This window comes from Lampetra fluviatilis, chromosome 54, assembly GCF_964198595.1.
Source record: "Lampetra fluviatilis chromosome 54, kcLamFluv1.1, whole genome shotgun sequence".
Lineage (NCBI taxonomy): Eukaryota > Metazoa > Chordata > Hyperoartia > Petromyzontiformes > Petromyzontidae > Lampetra > Lampetra fluviatilis.
The window spans coordinates 8,083,619-8,099,506 of NC_136328.1; the positions used below are offsets into that span (position 1 = coordinate 8,083,619).

The window sequence follows — 15,888 nt, forward strand, 5'->3', positions numbered from 1 at the left end:
GACCTTTCCGGATGTAAACGAATAAAATATTACCACGTTTCTGCGGACGACGATTGTTTGGTTGATGAAATGAAATAACACCCAGTTGTCTCTTGGGGCACTTTTGGGTCCAAATTATGAGTGCTGCCATACGCAGGGTTTCCCAGTCTCTCCAGTCCTCGTGACCCACCACCAATCATACGCCTGATGATTGTTTAACACGTCCCGAGCGATGCGCTGAGAAATTCATGCAGTCTGCATTAATGGGGCCTGTTCGAATTAAGGTTGAGATCTCAGTGTGTGTGCGCGTTGCAATATGAACCCGGCGACCCGAGTTCGATTCCCGCTCACGGCCACCAACACCAGTGACGATTATCTGAACCGGTCCTGGGCCTCCCTATAGGTCGACTCAGCCCCACATGAGTACCTGGTGCGGTGTGTAAAAACATCGCCACTGGGGAGACAAAGGCGGTCGCGCGTGGTGTTGGCCACGTACTTCCTGGTGTACCGTCCTGGTCTTCATTGGTGCTCGCTAACAGCACTTGCCCCTACAGTCTGTTAAGGCTATACAGTGGATCCTTTGTTTTTTACACTTGTTCCGTGTGCGTGTGCATGGGATCCCTGTGCGCATGTGCTCGGTATAAATGTATGTTGAGCAACTTTTGCACCATATGTAGCCAACCGTGCTCATCGCAGGCAGCGTTTATTGATTAGCGCTTCACGTGGGACGTGTGGGCGCATGCGGCATGGTTGTTATTGAAGGGCGGGGAGTTAATTGGCTAAACGCAGAAAGACTAAGTAGCGTGGGCTGGAGTTTGGGAAATCCTGGTCATACAAACGTTCCTCTGTTGTCCTCCGGTCCCCCCCCTCCCCCGCATTTAGAAAAATGCATTTAGATTATTTTGCTGCTCGAATATTTCCATGTAATAAGCCACTTTGTTGAGCTATCATTTGTGGCCAGGTCGCTTCTGAAAAATAGCTCGGTGGGCTTTACCTGGTAATATAAAAAAAATTGTTTCGTTTTATTCGTTTTTTTTAAGTGATTTGTTTACCTTTCCCATACTCTACACTCCTATCGTGTGTTGTTGTTTTTGTTGTTGTATTGTTTGTTGTTGTAACGTTCCTGACCCCGGCGCCCCCTTCCTGGACATGTGTCGAGAGAGAGCTTCATAGCCCATCGATTCCTCCCTCAGTATAAATGAAGATTCCGACTCTGATCTGATTCTGATCGTAGAGGATGGCCACCGTTGACTCCCCCCACCCACCCACGCGCGCGCGCTCTGTACGGACGCGGGCATGAGGGGGGCCGCGGGTGTCGGTGGTTGTCGCGGTGATGATGATGACGGCGGCGCGCGCCCACGTTTGGTATGTCGAGGGGGTGCCGTCGTGTACCCTGTCTGGGTTTGGCCGGGCCGAGCGCTGGCGCTGGTGGCAGAGTGCGCAGAACCTAACCTCGCACCGCCGCAATGACCCTACATGGCGCGGCCGCCGCACATTTTTTGTAGCCGTTCTCTCTGCACGTGTTTCCCATTAAAAGCCAGCGGCGTCGCTGCGTACGTCCGCGCGGTCTCCTTCTTCTTGACGTACGGCCGATGTAGATGCGGCGCAACGACTACTATCTCGCGTTCAGGTTGGTCAAGGAGCAGTGGAGTGCATCGCTGCGATGTCTGCCTTCGTATTTGTGGATCGGGGGGGGGATTGCGGCGTTGCACGTTGTACTACAGTCTGTTCTGGATGACTCACAGTCGCGCACTACTGGAGTTCTTTTTCCATTTGTGCATCAGGTATCCGCGTCTACCGCCATGGTTTGTGCAGTGGATGAGATTTAGGAGGGGATCCGTGAGCTTCGTGGAAGGTCAAACCTACAAGGGGGCGGAGAATGGTGGTGTAGTGGTTCCTACCGCTGCGCTGTGTAATTTTATCAATGTAAAGTCTGGCGACCAAGGCGAAGGCATGAGAGCAGATAAAACTAAAATTGTCTTTTTATTTTACCACGTAAGGCCCCACTCAGCTATGTACAGTAGCTCTTTTTCAGAAGCGACCTGGCCACAAATGATAGCTCAACGAAGGGGCTTATCACGTGGACATTTATAGCAGCCAAATTCTCGTGTCGATTCTAAATGTGTAGAGAAAAACCAGAATGCCTGGAGAATATTCCACGCGACCACAGGGAGAGAGACATGCAAACTCAAAATATACAGGCGTCAGGGTCGGGATCTAACCCATGACCTCCTGTATACCAGGCGTGGTGGTTAACATCTTGGCACCATCGTGCCCATGGTGGTGGGACACTCTCAGGGCAGATCTTGTGCCTACCGTGCAGCAATTGCAGGATCTGGTGGAGGGTACAGAACGTTGCGGAGGTGGGGCGGTGGTGGCAAACACGGCCTTGCACTCATGGCACCTTGATATTGATATTGAATGTAAAGTTTAAGCATATATCTCTCCATGCTTCTTTGCGCAGTTTTCAAGTTTTTGTTCAGTTTGCGTCTTGTCACAGATGGTTAAACGTCGTTGTTGTTTACCAAGTCGTATTAAACATGGTGTTGTAGGTGGTTTAGCGGAAGAGCGAGTGGCTTGTAACTGTAAGGTAGCGAGTTGAAATTGTGCTTGGTGTTTGACTCAGCCCACTATCATCGTCATCCCTCCAGGAAAATTGCCAACAGTGTTTTCCAGTGGATGGACTCGCCTCCGTCACACGAACGTGGAATATCCGCAGCTCTCTCGCGGCTGTGAACGGGATGCGAGCGCTTCCTCGGCGCTCCTTCGAGCAGGAAATCACGGTGACCTCGCTCCATTAAACGGAGGCATCGCAGGCATTGCGGGTTTTTCGCCGATGGTGCGGTATCGAGGAGAGCGTGATCGGCCTTAGCAAAAGGTGGCTGGAGGGGCCCCCAGAGTTGTCGAACAAATCTTTTACCTACAGTGCATAGGCAACTTTAAACCCCTCCCCACCCTCCACGAGATTGAACAGGGCAGCCTTGTGATCACCGCACGTCACTGTGAGCAGCGAAAGAATTCTCTTGCTGGGACCCGGCGGCCGCGGTGAATATACTCCGAGTAAAATAAACAGCGACGTCCTTTTGCACAAGTTGCAAGCAGCTGCGGGAAATAAACAAACACAGTTCGTCGTCATCGCGCGTTTGCCGTGGACATATTTGGAAGCGGTGCACGCACGCAAGATGATGGATGCATAAAAACGTCTTTTTATTTTTAAACAAAAATAACATTCCCACCCCTCCACGGGCCCACAAGGCTTTCCTTGAGCAGCGCTTACCACGCTATAGGCCTCATTGTAAAAATGTTAAACTATCATTATTATATTTTGAGGTTTTTTCGGTAAAATCATGTAGGTCAAACATTAAAATTGATACAGCTGTCGTGGCTGTGACGGTTCCACCTGAAGACGGAAGCTTGTGTTGCCTCCGAAACGTCGTGATTTTTATTTTATTTTACTTTGATTAATTTTAATGTTTTACCTACGTGACTTTACCGAAAAAACCTAAGAATATGAATCTTTGCAGTCACGAAAGCTTCAAATCTAGAATTATCATTATTATTGCGTGGATATTTTCGGTCCAATAAAGGCAACAAATTGTACCTGTACGGAGCAATGAATGGCCGCTTGCCTGCCTGCCCAACTACAGAGCAATCTGTTGTCTTAGTTGATGTGTTCATGTGCCCTGGACAATAACAGCTGGAATGAACAGATGAGTTGCAGTGTTTTTCAAAATGGTAGTTAAAAGTGTCTCTCTCTGGGGGGGGCTTTGTCTCAGCTGGTGGCCCCAAACCAGAGGTGCAAATTACATTTTTGGCTATGATCCAAAACATTCTCTTGCCTTTCAACAAAGCGGTAGCCCTCTTGGCAACCCCTGAAAGATGATGGGCTGGCGTTGTGACATTTCACGTGGGGACATTTGCGATCGTGAACCGAGCGCTCCGAATCTCAAAAGAGCCACCCAGCTGGATTTAAAGTGCTCGGTGCCCGAGTCGGCGAGAGGAGGGCCCGCATTGAATACGGCCCCCACGTGATGTCAAGGCCACGTGCGACTTGAGCAAACCCACGCGATTACCGAGCCCTCGGCTCATTCGCTGGCATCTGTTTTTCTCATCGGTGGATGATTTGTGGGTTTTTAGAAGGTTGGTTTACGTGTACTTGTACGTGTCATTATCATGAAATGTTGTACACCGTTTGCATACGCAGTGCAGAGCTGTTGATTTCTAGAGTGCCTCCAATTTATATGTATGTATATTAATCTTCTTTCACACCATACGTAGCCAACTGTGCTAATTGGAGGTACGGGGGAAGGACAACTACACTAAACACAAAACGCAGTTCTAGAAAAATGCGTTTTCAATATAAATTTAAAAGTGCGTATCTCCAGTGGCTTCCTTTATCGGAAGGATGAGCGTTCCAGGCGGCCGCAGAAGTGCGCGATGCGGTGACCGTCTTTGTTTCGATGGCCGGACATTTTAACACGTAGGCCCTAATGTTAGAATTTGGCAAAACCACATGCCAAATTAGAAAATGCCCCTTCCCCCTCCCCCAAATGACTCAATTGAGACTACAACACAGCAAGCATTACCACCAACTGTCGGACTAATGCCCCGCATTTTCTATCATCGTGGCCGCTTGAGTTCTCACCTGGTTAAACAAAATAAACAACTCGGCTATCCCGGTACGCCGGTCTATTGCTAATGGCGTTTGACTCGCTTAAGCCTCAGGCACGGAGCCCAGAGACAGGGCTGGGGCTGTTGTCTGCTGGGAGTAGGATGGGGAGAGAGTGGTGGGAAATCCGGTCGGGGTCGAGCACAACTCTGGTGACAGTCGGTGAGAGATGGTCCCACGGGAAGATGTCTTGTGGGGCCCTGAGCGGGAACCGGGCGGGGATGTGGTCACGTGGTGAGACTGCGGTGATAGTGGTGGGAGTTGTCTTGGGTAGTCGCGCTAACACGGCCGCCGCGTGTCTGCCCATTGCCTTTCATGGCCACGCTCGTCGGCAGGGGGCCGTCCCGCCGCGCTCGCTCTCGGATGCCACCGGCGCCAGGCTCGCGGCACCAGCGCCGGGTGTCACTGACGGAGAGGAGACTGGAGTAGGGAGCGGAGCCGGTGGCGGCGCGCACCTCGCTCGCAGCAGGTACCGCTACCCCCCTTCCTGCCAAATCCCCCCCCCCTACCCCCACGCCCACCCCCCCCCCCACTGCCCCCCGCCCACCCCCTTCGTCTAGCGGTTCCCATCCCCTCTGCACCCGCGGACCCACTGTCAACCCTCATATCACTTTCACGGACCTGCGCCCAAAACACAATGTTCACAATTGAAACGACTCGTGAGTAACCAATGCCAGCCATCGGGCGGATTCGGTCAAAAGCCAGCCGTGTTGATGACTCGTGAATACGATGTCAAATAGCCGTGCAAACGGGTGGCGGTTGTGCAACGGGCGGCTCCGCAGAGCACTTGGAGTGCACCATTCTTCAATCCCACCCCCCACCCACCCCCTGCTGCAGCCGCCGTCGCCTTTCCCCGACGTCTCTCTCTCGAGAGTGTCTGAAGCGTCGAGGACCGAGCGCTCCCTTCTGAGCCGTCGGCTGGAGGACGCTGGAGGACGCTGGTCTCCGCGTTGTCATTTGGCATCGTCGTGCCGGCTGGCGCCGTGTGTCATTCGAGCGCTTGGCTCGTAGTTGGGACTGTTGCGAGGAGTTCAGAGGTGGCCGTGTGGCTCAGAGGGTGAGAGTTCTACATCGGAGCGCTGAGATGCCACAGTGGAATTTGGGTTTTATCCACCCAGATTAAAGCTTCGTTTTCTAAATCAGAATACTAGAGGAATCCGATGAGCTATGAAACTCTCTTTGACAGATGTCTCAATTGTTACAAGTTGGTGGTCTCAGCCTGGTCACCAATAGCTGCACAATTAACCCCATTTCGCTTCTGTTGGTTAATTCCAGCTCTGAATTATGTGGTTTTAAGGCAGTCATAAAAGACTAGACTCTTAAGCTTCAGGTATTATCACCGCATCTTAAGAATGCAAATGGTGTCAAAGTTGCTGATGCGCTTCAATATCTACGCTGGATTTTGCGAACATTTACAAACAATTCCACCCCTCTTCACACAACCCAGGCAGGGCGAGCCCTCCAGTTGGGAACCGCTGCGCCGAGACTGCCTGCTCCCTCCACATTAGCCAGTGCCATGCGTCAGCTTGCTAAAGCGAAACTGCGAATTTTCAATAAGGGCGTAGAACGTTTTGAACATTTGCTATGCCAGTGGTTAAATTTAGGTGGCTGGATAGCAGAGTGTCCTTGTGTGCTTTGCCAACGCATTGGGGTTCACTTTTAGCCACCTACCCCCCACCTCCCCCCGGTATTTTCTGCCGTGTGTTACTGTCGTCGAAGCTGATAAATAGATACATTTGATACGTGCATCAAATCGTGCGTGCAAGAAACTAATCGTGCACTATTTTTCGAAATGACATGCGCACGCTATCTTGCCGTCGGAGAGGAGAAAAGACGATAAGAACACAACGGAGGAAAGGCCGCAAAAAATAATTGTGTTTTGAATCCGTCTGCACGCGCAATCATTTTCTTCATCCTGTTACGCACATACGTGTGTGTGTGTGTTTGGTGTATGTGTGGGGAGCGGTGGTGTAGCGGTTAGCGTGCTGCACTACGAACCCGGCGACCCGAGTTCGATTGTCGCTCACTGCCAACATCGGTGGCGGATATCTGAACCAGTTCTGGGCCTCCCCGAAGTCGACTCGGCCTCAAAAGTGTACTTGGTGTGGTTTCTAACCTCACCACTAGGGGACAAAGGCAGCCGGGCGTGATGCTGAACACCCACCCCCTCGTGCGCCGTGCCGACCTTCATCGGTGCTACTCGGTAACAGCACTTGCTCCAACAGTCTGTTAAAGGCTATTTACGGGGGAACTTTGTCTTTTGTTTAGCGGCGCGATGGGGGGCCCACTGAGCTGCCACCGTGGTGGCCCCGGGAGGGAGTACGGAGGCCTCCCGTACGGCGTGGACCGCATCAACATCAACACGGCCACCGAGGAGCAGTTGATGACGCTGCCGGGCGTGTCGCGCGCCATCGCGCACAGCATCGTCGAGTACCGGCAGCAGATCTCCGGCTTCCGCAAGGTGCCCCCTCCCCCCCGCCCTGACTTTCCCTACAACAACAACAGCAGCTGCCATTCGCCACTGCGTGGCCGGTGATGTCACCACGGCGCTTGCGACAGGCGAGGTGCAGTTTTAGGCCATCGAGTGAAGTGAGGAAGGTATCACTGATGACAGGTTAAGGGACAGACCCAGAGGTGTTATGGGTTTGACTGACTGAGATGACTGACAGATGATCCACCCACACGCCAACACACCCACACAACACTCAGTTGGTTTTAGTTCTATATTTTTGTATTTGCATGTTCCAGCAGCCTACGACCAAATCTCAACTGAACTATTTGACCAGGTCAGGCCCTCTGAGTTAGTGTAGCTCTTTTTCAGAAGCAACTTGGCAACAAATGACAGCTCGATGAAGTGGCTTATCATCATGTGGAAATGTATAGCAGCCGAATACTCTAAACGCACGGTGATTCTAAATGTGGAGGGGAAAAACCAGAGTGCCCGAAGAAAAATCCACACGACCATAGGGAGAACATGCAATATATAGTCGTCAGGGTCAGGATTGAACCCATGACCTCCTGTATACCAGGCGAGGTTGTTAACATCTCGCCACCGTGGTGCCCAAACTCTCCTGGAATGTCCCCCGATCCTGTGAGACCTGGGGGAGGGGACCACCGTGCGTGCGTTCTACATTGGCAGCTCTGCTCAAGCGCACACACAACAACCAAAAACTCACGCACGTCAATAGCACTTCCCGAGAGAGGAAATCGTGTATAATCGGTGAGGTTGTAAGTTAGGTATGTTGCTGCACTTCTTTCACATCGTACGCAGACAATCGTGCTATTCGGAGGTGCAGGGGAAGGACAAAAAACTTAACATAGAAAGCTATATAAAGAAATGAGTTTGCTATGTAGATGATTTAAAAGTGCAAAGCTCCAGTGGCTTCCTAATGTAGGAGGGAGGAGCGTTCCAGACGGCGACAGAATCACAAGCGGTGATTTTCTTTGTTAGATGGCCAGCCAAAAGCCATTGCTGCGACGATAACTGCAGTTCGCTTGGTGGTTTATATTTTTTGACGTGATCACCGAGGGTGTTGGTGATGGCTTTTACTCTGCTATGCTGAGTAAAGGGCCATTTCCCAAAACGTCTCCTCTTGTGTATATTCTCCTTTGGGGGCAGCATTAATGACGGACGTGTCTTGACGAGCCAACCCCCAACCAGGATTCTAACTCGACGATCTTCCGAATGCGAGTCGCTTGATCAGCCTCCCGTGTTTGTCGCGCGTCCCCCCACTGCCGTCGCTCTGTCTCCTCTCCGTCGCTGCGGCCCACCTCTCCATGGTGTGGAAATGGTCGTTCGCCGCCCAGCTCTTGATAGAGAATGGATTATGGTGATTGTTTGTCTGGAGGTTTTTGAGAAAGATACGAACGCGATAGACAAAGACAAAAATCCCTTGTTATAGCCTTAATAGACTGTTGGGGAAAATGTTGTTAGCGAGCACCGATGAAGTCTGACAGGGCACATAGAGGGGTGGGTGGCCAGCACCACATCCGGTCGCCTTTGTCTTCCTTGTGGCCATGTTTACACACTGCACCAGGTACTCATTTGAGGCTGAGTCGACCTTGGGGAGGCCCAGGACGGGTTCAGATAATCGTCACTGGTGTTGGCCGTGCGCGAGAATCGAACTCGGGCCGCCGGGTTCATAGCGCAGTGCGCTAATCACTAAACTGAACGTGATAGATGCACACACACACACATCACCTCTTTCAAGGATATTCTTCAATCGTTACGTCTTACCTTCGCCTCAGCTTTGTTTGAATCCACTTAAAGCCTGAAGCCCATTATTGATTGGCGTCCGGGAGTGAGGTGAGTGTGTGTGTGTTCGCTGCCGAGCAGTCGGCCGCTAATGCGCATGCCGACGTGACGCGGCTTGCCCCCCCCCCGCTTCCGTCGCTGCCTCGCCGATGCGGCAGAGAGGAAAACTGCCGACACGGCCGGATGAGGTCATTGGCCTAGCTGGGTGAATTGGCGCTCTCTTGGTCACACACACACACCACCGTCACGGTCGTTTATTTATTTATTTTTACCCCCCCCCCCCCCCCCCCAACATTTTTTTTTACTTTGCCCAACTTGAGAAAGGAGTGAAATCTGTGAAGCCGCAACGTTTAATCGAGCCCTTGTTTCGCGGAATGCTCAGCGGATTTGGGGCGTTGGACATCGGTGGGATTTATGGTTTTGGACACCCACTGGACATCTGTGTCTTAAATAAATAAATGTTCCGATTTGTATTTTGTGGCCTGTGCTCATCAACCGCAATGTGAAACATGGAGAACACACGGCGGACACGAGCACCGATCCTAATTGGGTGATAAGCATCCGTTGCCCCAAGTATAAAATCATCCATCATCATGGGACCTCCCTTGCCAGTACCAAAATATGATGTTAAGATGTTAAAACACCAAACTGAAACCTTTTACAAGGAATCATGTCTGCATTCACCACGATACTTGTGGTCAGAATGCAAACAAAAAACATGCTCTGATAATCTACGCATTGTCCTTGAAGCTGATTGGTCCACACCAGAGACAGCTTTCTTTCGAGCCTAGTCTCAAACGGTGTTAGACCAGAGGACGCCAAAAGGTGTACAGCACAAAGACAATGCACTATCAGAGTAATGAGAGCTCGGGGTGAGAATTTACATCATGGGACCTCCTTTGCCAGTACCAATTTATGATGATAGGTTTTTCACCTTTTTCTGACTGGAAAAAAGGGAAAAAATCTTTTATCATATAAAATCATCCGTCGCAAAATTACTTGTGACGTGTCTTTAACTCCCTCTTGTCCACGCTAGGGGTGCTGCACTCTCCTTTGCACACCACTGTCAGGTTCTGTGCCAGACTGATATTTAATTTTCATCTTCAGAGCTGGAAATGTGCATCATTTAGTGAAATGAAATGTAATGTTACGGGGTTATTTTTGTATAGACGAGCTGCTGGCGGATCTTTAAGACGCCTCCCTCCCTCCCGCGAAATCTTTGTTTAATAGCTCAGATTAATCCAGTCTTAAATAAAGATTCTTATTCTGAATATAGTATGATATCATACGATGATAAATTATGATGTCATCAGTACGATATCATCAGTATGATATTATAGTATGATAAAGTATGACATTATAGTGTGATATAATAGTATGATCGGGTATCGCTTGCATTTGCACGGGAGACACGGCCAGGGTGGAGGGTGGGTAGAGAGGGGAGGCGTGACGTCGGCTTGACGCTGGGGGGGGGGGGGGCGCGTGTGACGTCACCGCGCAGATGTGCACGGTGACGTCATCACCACGCACACACGCACCAGCCTGCGAGGCAGAAATCCAGCCAATAAACTTTTATCTCACAGTATGACATTGGTGTAGCCAGGTTGAGACGATCGATTCGCTTGACAGCCCAGAATTTAAATGAGCGTAGTGAGTGTACGGCCTCAGATTTGAACCCAGAATCCACAATGGCCCAAAGTCTTGTTGCTATGAGAACTGCGCCAAGCTAAGCTGCGTCGTGCCCCCACAAACTGCATAACCCCCCCCCCTCCATGTCCTGTACCGCTGCCCTTCCCTTCAGACGTCTTACTCAACAGGGCCGAAGCGTTCCTCCCCAAATGGGGCCGCCAGCTTCACTTCGTTTGTCTCCCATGCCCCAGGTGGAAGACCTCGCGCTGGTCAGCGGCATTGGTGCCGCCAAGCTCCAGCACATCCAGCCCGAGATTTGCGTGGGGCCCCTGGGCGCCGACACGGCCGAGCACACGGCGACGACGACGCCCGCCCCGGGGGCCCAAACGCGGGCCCCGCCCGACGGCGGCGCCGTCCCGAACGAGAGCAACGGCAAGCACGACGGCGCGCGTAGCAACGGGCCCCGGCCGGCGTCTCTCTACGCCAACGTGCCGCAGGGCCCCAACGGAGTCGCGGACGGGGCGGCGGGGGCGGCGGGGGCGGCGGTGGGGGTGGCGGCGGCGGCGGCGGCGACCGGGTCGGGCCGGGTGGGGCGGCCTCCGTCGCCGTGCCTGCCCGGCGCGGACGGAGCGGAGGGCCGACCCTCGGTGCGGCTGGGCACGTGGGACCTCACGAGGTGCACGGCAGAGAAGGCGGAAAACCCTGGGGTCAGGGAGGTGATCGGCATGACGCTGCTGGAGAACGGGTGGGTGCCGACCCCTGCCCCCCCCCCACGCTCTGGCCCCTTCACCGCGTGTATCCGTCAACCCACGACGTCCAAACGCCTTGGCATGACGGTTTTGAATCCGCCGTGTGGGTGTTCGCAGCCTCTTGTGTCCGTTATCAACTGGGGAAGACACCCGCAGTAGTCCGTGGCGAAAGCCCAACACGAGATATGCTCCAAACACAGCTCAGAATCAGGTTTTAAAATCAGATTTTGATTGCGTTGTCGACAATGAGATGTATAAAAAGAATAAACAATGAACGACCTGACTAGCGCAAGCCCCATGAGCTACACAAGCGTGGCCGAGGCCTTCATCCAGCAGTGGGCCGACAAAGGGGTTGTTACGGGTTTAAAAAAAATATATTTTCAACGCAATGGGTTGGCACTTTCAATTGTTACATAACATGAACCTGGATCTGATGGTCACTGCCATGGCTTTTGGAAGTGATCGTTGAATCTAACAATGATTATCTACAAAGTGATAACAAAAAAATCTGGAAAATTAATTTAATTGTGGGGATTGGCTGCCTGACAACAGGGAATCTTGAACATACGATATCCATGGTGTCATTCATTGCACAAATAATCAATATTCCTTTCCCCATCTTTAGGATCAAACTCTTGGCTGTTCAGGATGTCATGGACAGAGTTTCCTTGGAAAAGGTAAGGCTGGTGCAGCAGATTACGTTCATTCCCAGTGCTCGCCAAAGCGTGATAATTGGGCATCCCACAGAGTAAGTTCAGATCCCAGTTTACCCAACCCTTCTTCCCTTCGGGGTCAGTATAATGAGGATCATTTGCGAGTAAGTCCGCGGTGCTTATGGATACGCTGGCTCTGCTATCGGAATATAATTAACACCACTGGATCAGGGCCATCCCATTGTTCTCCAGCAGAGATGAGCGTCGTTCCGTTGTTCGTGTGAGCAGGGAGATGCAAGGCAGGGCGGTGCGACGCCACGGGTTTAAGAAAACGCCAGGTTACGGTTCGTGATTACGCTAGGCCCCGCAGCTTGAGAAGGCTAAGAACGGGACTTGTGTGCGAATGCACACACACACACACACACGTGCGTGATGTGTGTGTGTGTGTGGGGAGCAGTAGTGCAACAGTTAGTGTGCTGCCCTATGAACTCCGGCGACTCGGGTTCGATTCCTGCTCATGGCCAATACCAGTGACGATTATCTGAATCGGTCCTGGGCTTCCCCTAGTTCGACTCGGCCTCAAACTAATACCTGGTGCGATGTGTAAACATCGCCACTGATGGCCATCCACCCCCTCGCGTGCTGTGCCGGCCTTCATTGGTGCTCGCTGACAGCACTTACCCCAACAGTCGGTTAAGGATTTGTATTTGACGTGTGTGTGCGCGACTGTCCACACAGATCTGCATGGAGATGAATGAGCCCATCACGCCGCAAGTGAGTGGCTGGGAGCCCCTCCTCCGTGGTTCGTGGCGGGGCGTGCTGTCCGAGCCTCCGCAACAACTCCCCGGACAGGTACGAGTACACACACAAAGGCAAAGGTCCCCCGCGTAGCTTTTTACTGGCCGTTGAGGCAAGTGACATCCGCGGAGACCCTGTCAAGGCCAGTACGGTACACGAGTGAGTGCCATGCTCGGCTGCCTTTGTCTCTCCGATACTGTTAATAGGCTATACGGGAGGAGTCTTTGTCTTTTTCTTTTGATTGTGGCGGTGATGGTGGTGGTGATGGTGGTGGCGGTGGCTCTTGGCCCCCCAGGATGGGACTGGTTGTGAGCAGGGTCGCCTGGGCTTCCTGTGGGACACGGACACGGGCATCGAGCTGCTCGCAGCCTCCTCCCTGCACCTCCAGCACCGCGACGCGCTCGGACACGACACCCACATCTCCCCTTTCCTGGGCCACTTCACGGTAACCATGCGTCGTGCGGCTCTGCCACGGGCCAGGGGCGTGCGCTCCTTGTAGCCGTAACAAGGAGACGAGCGAGGGTCTGCTTCCGCTCCAAACAGGCCGGTGGGCCGGTCCGTTGAGGGAGCCACTGTTTAATCCGGTGGTTCGACTCTGGAGAGCAATGTGAGCATGCGTACATGAATGCACACATGCGCGCACGCATGCGCGGTTTGCATGTCCGCTCACGCCCAGGTACATGCTCTCTTAACATGCTAAGCGTGTTGTATTTATGTACGTTGAACTTCTTTCGCACTGCACGTAGCCACCCGTGCTAATTTAGGTGTGGAGGAACGACAGCAAATTAAACACAAAAAAATATATAGAAGCCGTACTGGTACATACACTGCATATTGAAATGTTTTTTTCTGGATAACAAAGCACTTCTCTCAATGTGTTTCATTACCATTCTTGGCCAAAAACATTGAGGATGCTTGTGTAATAACAGCCACAGAGGGTTCACGTGGGGATTGGCTTGCCGGTCCTGCTTGTAGCCAATAAGGGTTGAGATAGGGACCATGGCCCATGCGTCATCATGACAGGCCATCAGGGGGATGGGCTTAGCCATTCGGGGCCCCAGCTAATGGGGAGCCGGATGAGGGGCGTGGTCCCGGGATTGACAGGGAACCATCGAGAATGGTCGGAGCTGTCCATGGATGATTGGCTGGGGGAACCACGTGACGAAGGTGTTAAGAGCGAGGGGAGGAGAACGATCGGGAGCAGAATGGAGCAGGAGGAGAGCAGGGTCACGCGCGGACGGGGCCGGGGGTTGCCACGTGCGCGGCGGGGACTTAGTGGGTGGTCTGTCCTCTCTCCGTTGTCTGCCAGCAACGGAGAGTGAGTGAGCAAGGTGTATCGTGAAGTGGAAATAAAAAGGACCGATTCCGAAGCCGTCTCCTGAAGGATTATTACACTTGTATTGTGGCTAAGCGGCGTGGTCATTTTCAGGCAGGTTCTGCGTTGGGATATTTGGCCCAATTTTATTCGCGAGTGTCTTTCACGCAACTCAAACCTTGGCACAGATGGATTGAAGAATCCATTGCTGTCCTGCTGTCTGGCCGACTCGCAGCGGTTGCGATGTTTACTTCATTGGTGTTCGCCCAGCAAAGTCTCGCCGAGTCTCAGAACCCTTCAACAGGAGGGCCCTGCTGAGGTTTATGCAGTAGAGGAGAGAGGCGGGGTGGCGAGATGTTAACTACCGCGCCTGATATACAGGAGCTCGTGGGTTCGATTTTAACCCTGACGCCTGCTGTATATTTGGAGTTCGCGTGTCTCTCTCTCGCCGTGGTCGCGTGGATCTTTCCTCCGAGTCCTCCCGTTTCCCCGCCCTCCCCCCCCCCACGTTTAGAATCAATGTGCATTGAGAGTATTTGGCTGCTGTTATAAATTTCCACAGGATCAGCTCTCTTTGGTGATAACCAGGGCGCTTCTGAAAAAGGGCCATATAATAGCTCAGTGGGGCCTTCTTACCTGGTAAAATAAAAAACTGAATGTTCGAGCGGTGCCGCTGCTGGTGTGTGAACGCGTTGGCGTTGCGCGCAGGCCGGCGGGTTTGAGTTCATCCTGCTCAACGTGCACACGCGTCGAGCGGCCACGGCGGACGCGGCCCCCGCCGAGGACCCGTCGGTGCGGCGCGCCCTCGTGGAGCAGTGCCTCGGGGCGCTGGACGAGCACATCAAAGGTGAGGCTCGCCCCGCTGGCTCGGAGGGGCCAGGTGTCTTCGTGAGGAGTCTGTGGCTCACTCGCTGGCTCGGAGGGGCCAGGTGTCTTCGTGAGGAGTCTGTGGCTCACTCGCTGGCTTTGTAAGCGTAGTGTTGCCAGCACCTACGAGAGGCTGGATTCAACGTCGGGGTTAATCACTCACGGTGCCCACAATGCGGGTGGGAGCAGTGGCGCGGAGACACTTTCTGAGTTTTTGCCGAGTGCGCCGTCCAAGCGGTCGTCGAACGTTGCGCGTGTGCACCTTTGTCCTCCTGCGCCCGCGTTGCGTCGTCAAGAGGAGCGCGCGGTGCTGATGATGGGCGGCTTCTCCTGCTCCCCCGAGGACGCGGCGTTCGACGCTCTGCGCGACGCCGGCTTCCGCCACTGCCTCCCGCCTGGCGAGGCCACGGAGCTCGGCGCGGGAGGCTGCGTCGACAACATCTGGATCAACCCGGCGATCCAGCGCATCTTCACCGGTGCGCGCACGTGCACGCACGCACAAACACCCGCGGCACGGTGTGGCCTGGACATTTGTACGCGTGAACTCGACCACCCGCGTTCGATTCGCGCTCACGGAAAATAGCAGTGACGATTAATTTAAACTGGTCCTGGGCCTCCCCTCGGTTGATTTGGCCTCAAATGAGTACCTGGTGTGGTGTGTAAACATCACCACTGGGGAGACAAAGGCAGCCAGGCATGGTGTTGCTGTGCCGTCCTTCATAAGTGCTTGCTAACAGCACTGCCCCAACAGTCTCTTAAGGCTATGCGGGGGATTTTTGTTCTTTGTGTCTGCCAGTCATCTCAGCGAGTCAACCCATTGCACCTGGGTCTGTCCCGTGACCTCTTGCCAGCGAGCCTTGGACGCTTCACATGGCCTCAGTGCACATAACCTGGCACAAGGTGCTATGGTGACGTCCCCGCCTTTTATTGGCGAATAGCGGTTGTTGTTGTTGTGTGTCTGTGTGTGTGTTTTC

The 15,888-nt window shown here is 53.0% G+C and overlaps 1 protein-coding gene across 2 annotated transcripts in view; it reads left to right on the forward strand.

Annotated features, from left to right (window-relative positions):
• The window catches only part of LOC144949686 (endonuclease/exonuclease/phosphatase family domain-containing protein 1-like), a 32,912-nt gene that overhangs the window by 13,337 nt on the left and 3,687 nt on the right, over positions 1-15,888 (forward strand). The window contains exons 1-9 of one of the 2 annotated variants that reach the window (XM_078879698.1): positions 1,362-1,609; positions 4,984-5,117; positions 6,917-7,109; positions 10,784-11,277; positions 11,907-11,958; positions 12,673-12,786; positions 13,028-13,177; positions 14,756-14,894; positions 15,211-15,390. In XM_078879698.1, coding sequence (XP_078735824.1) covers positions 6,924-7,109; positions 10,784-11,277; positions 11,907-11,958; positions 12,673-12,786; positions 13,028-13,177; positions 14,756-14,894; positions 15,211-15,390 — 1,315 coding nt within the window. In that variant the 5' untranslated portion in view covers positions 1,362-1,609; positions 4,984-5,117; positions 6,917-6,923. Of the gene's footprint in view, positions 1-1,361; positions 1,610-4,983; positions 5,118-6,916; positions 7,110-10,783; positions 11,278-11,906; positions 11,959-12,672; positions 12,787-13,027; positions 13,178-14,755; positions 14,895-15,210; positions 15,391-15,888 lie in introns of those variants that run through there. The other variant, XM_078879697.1, reaches the window with a different exon arrangement.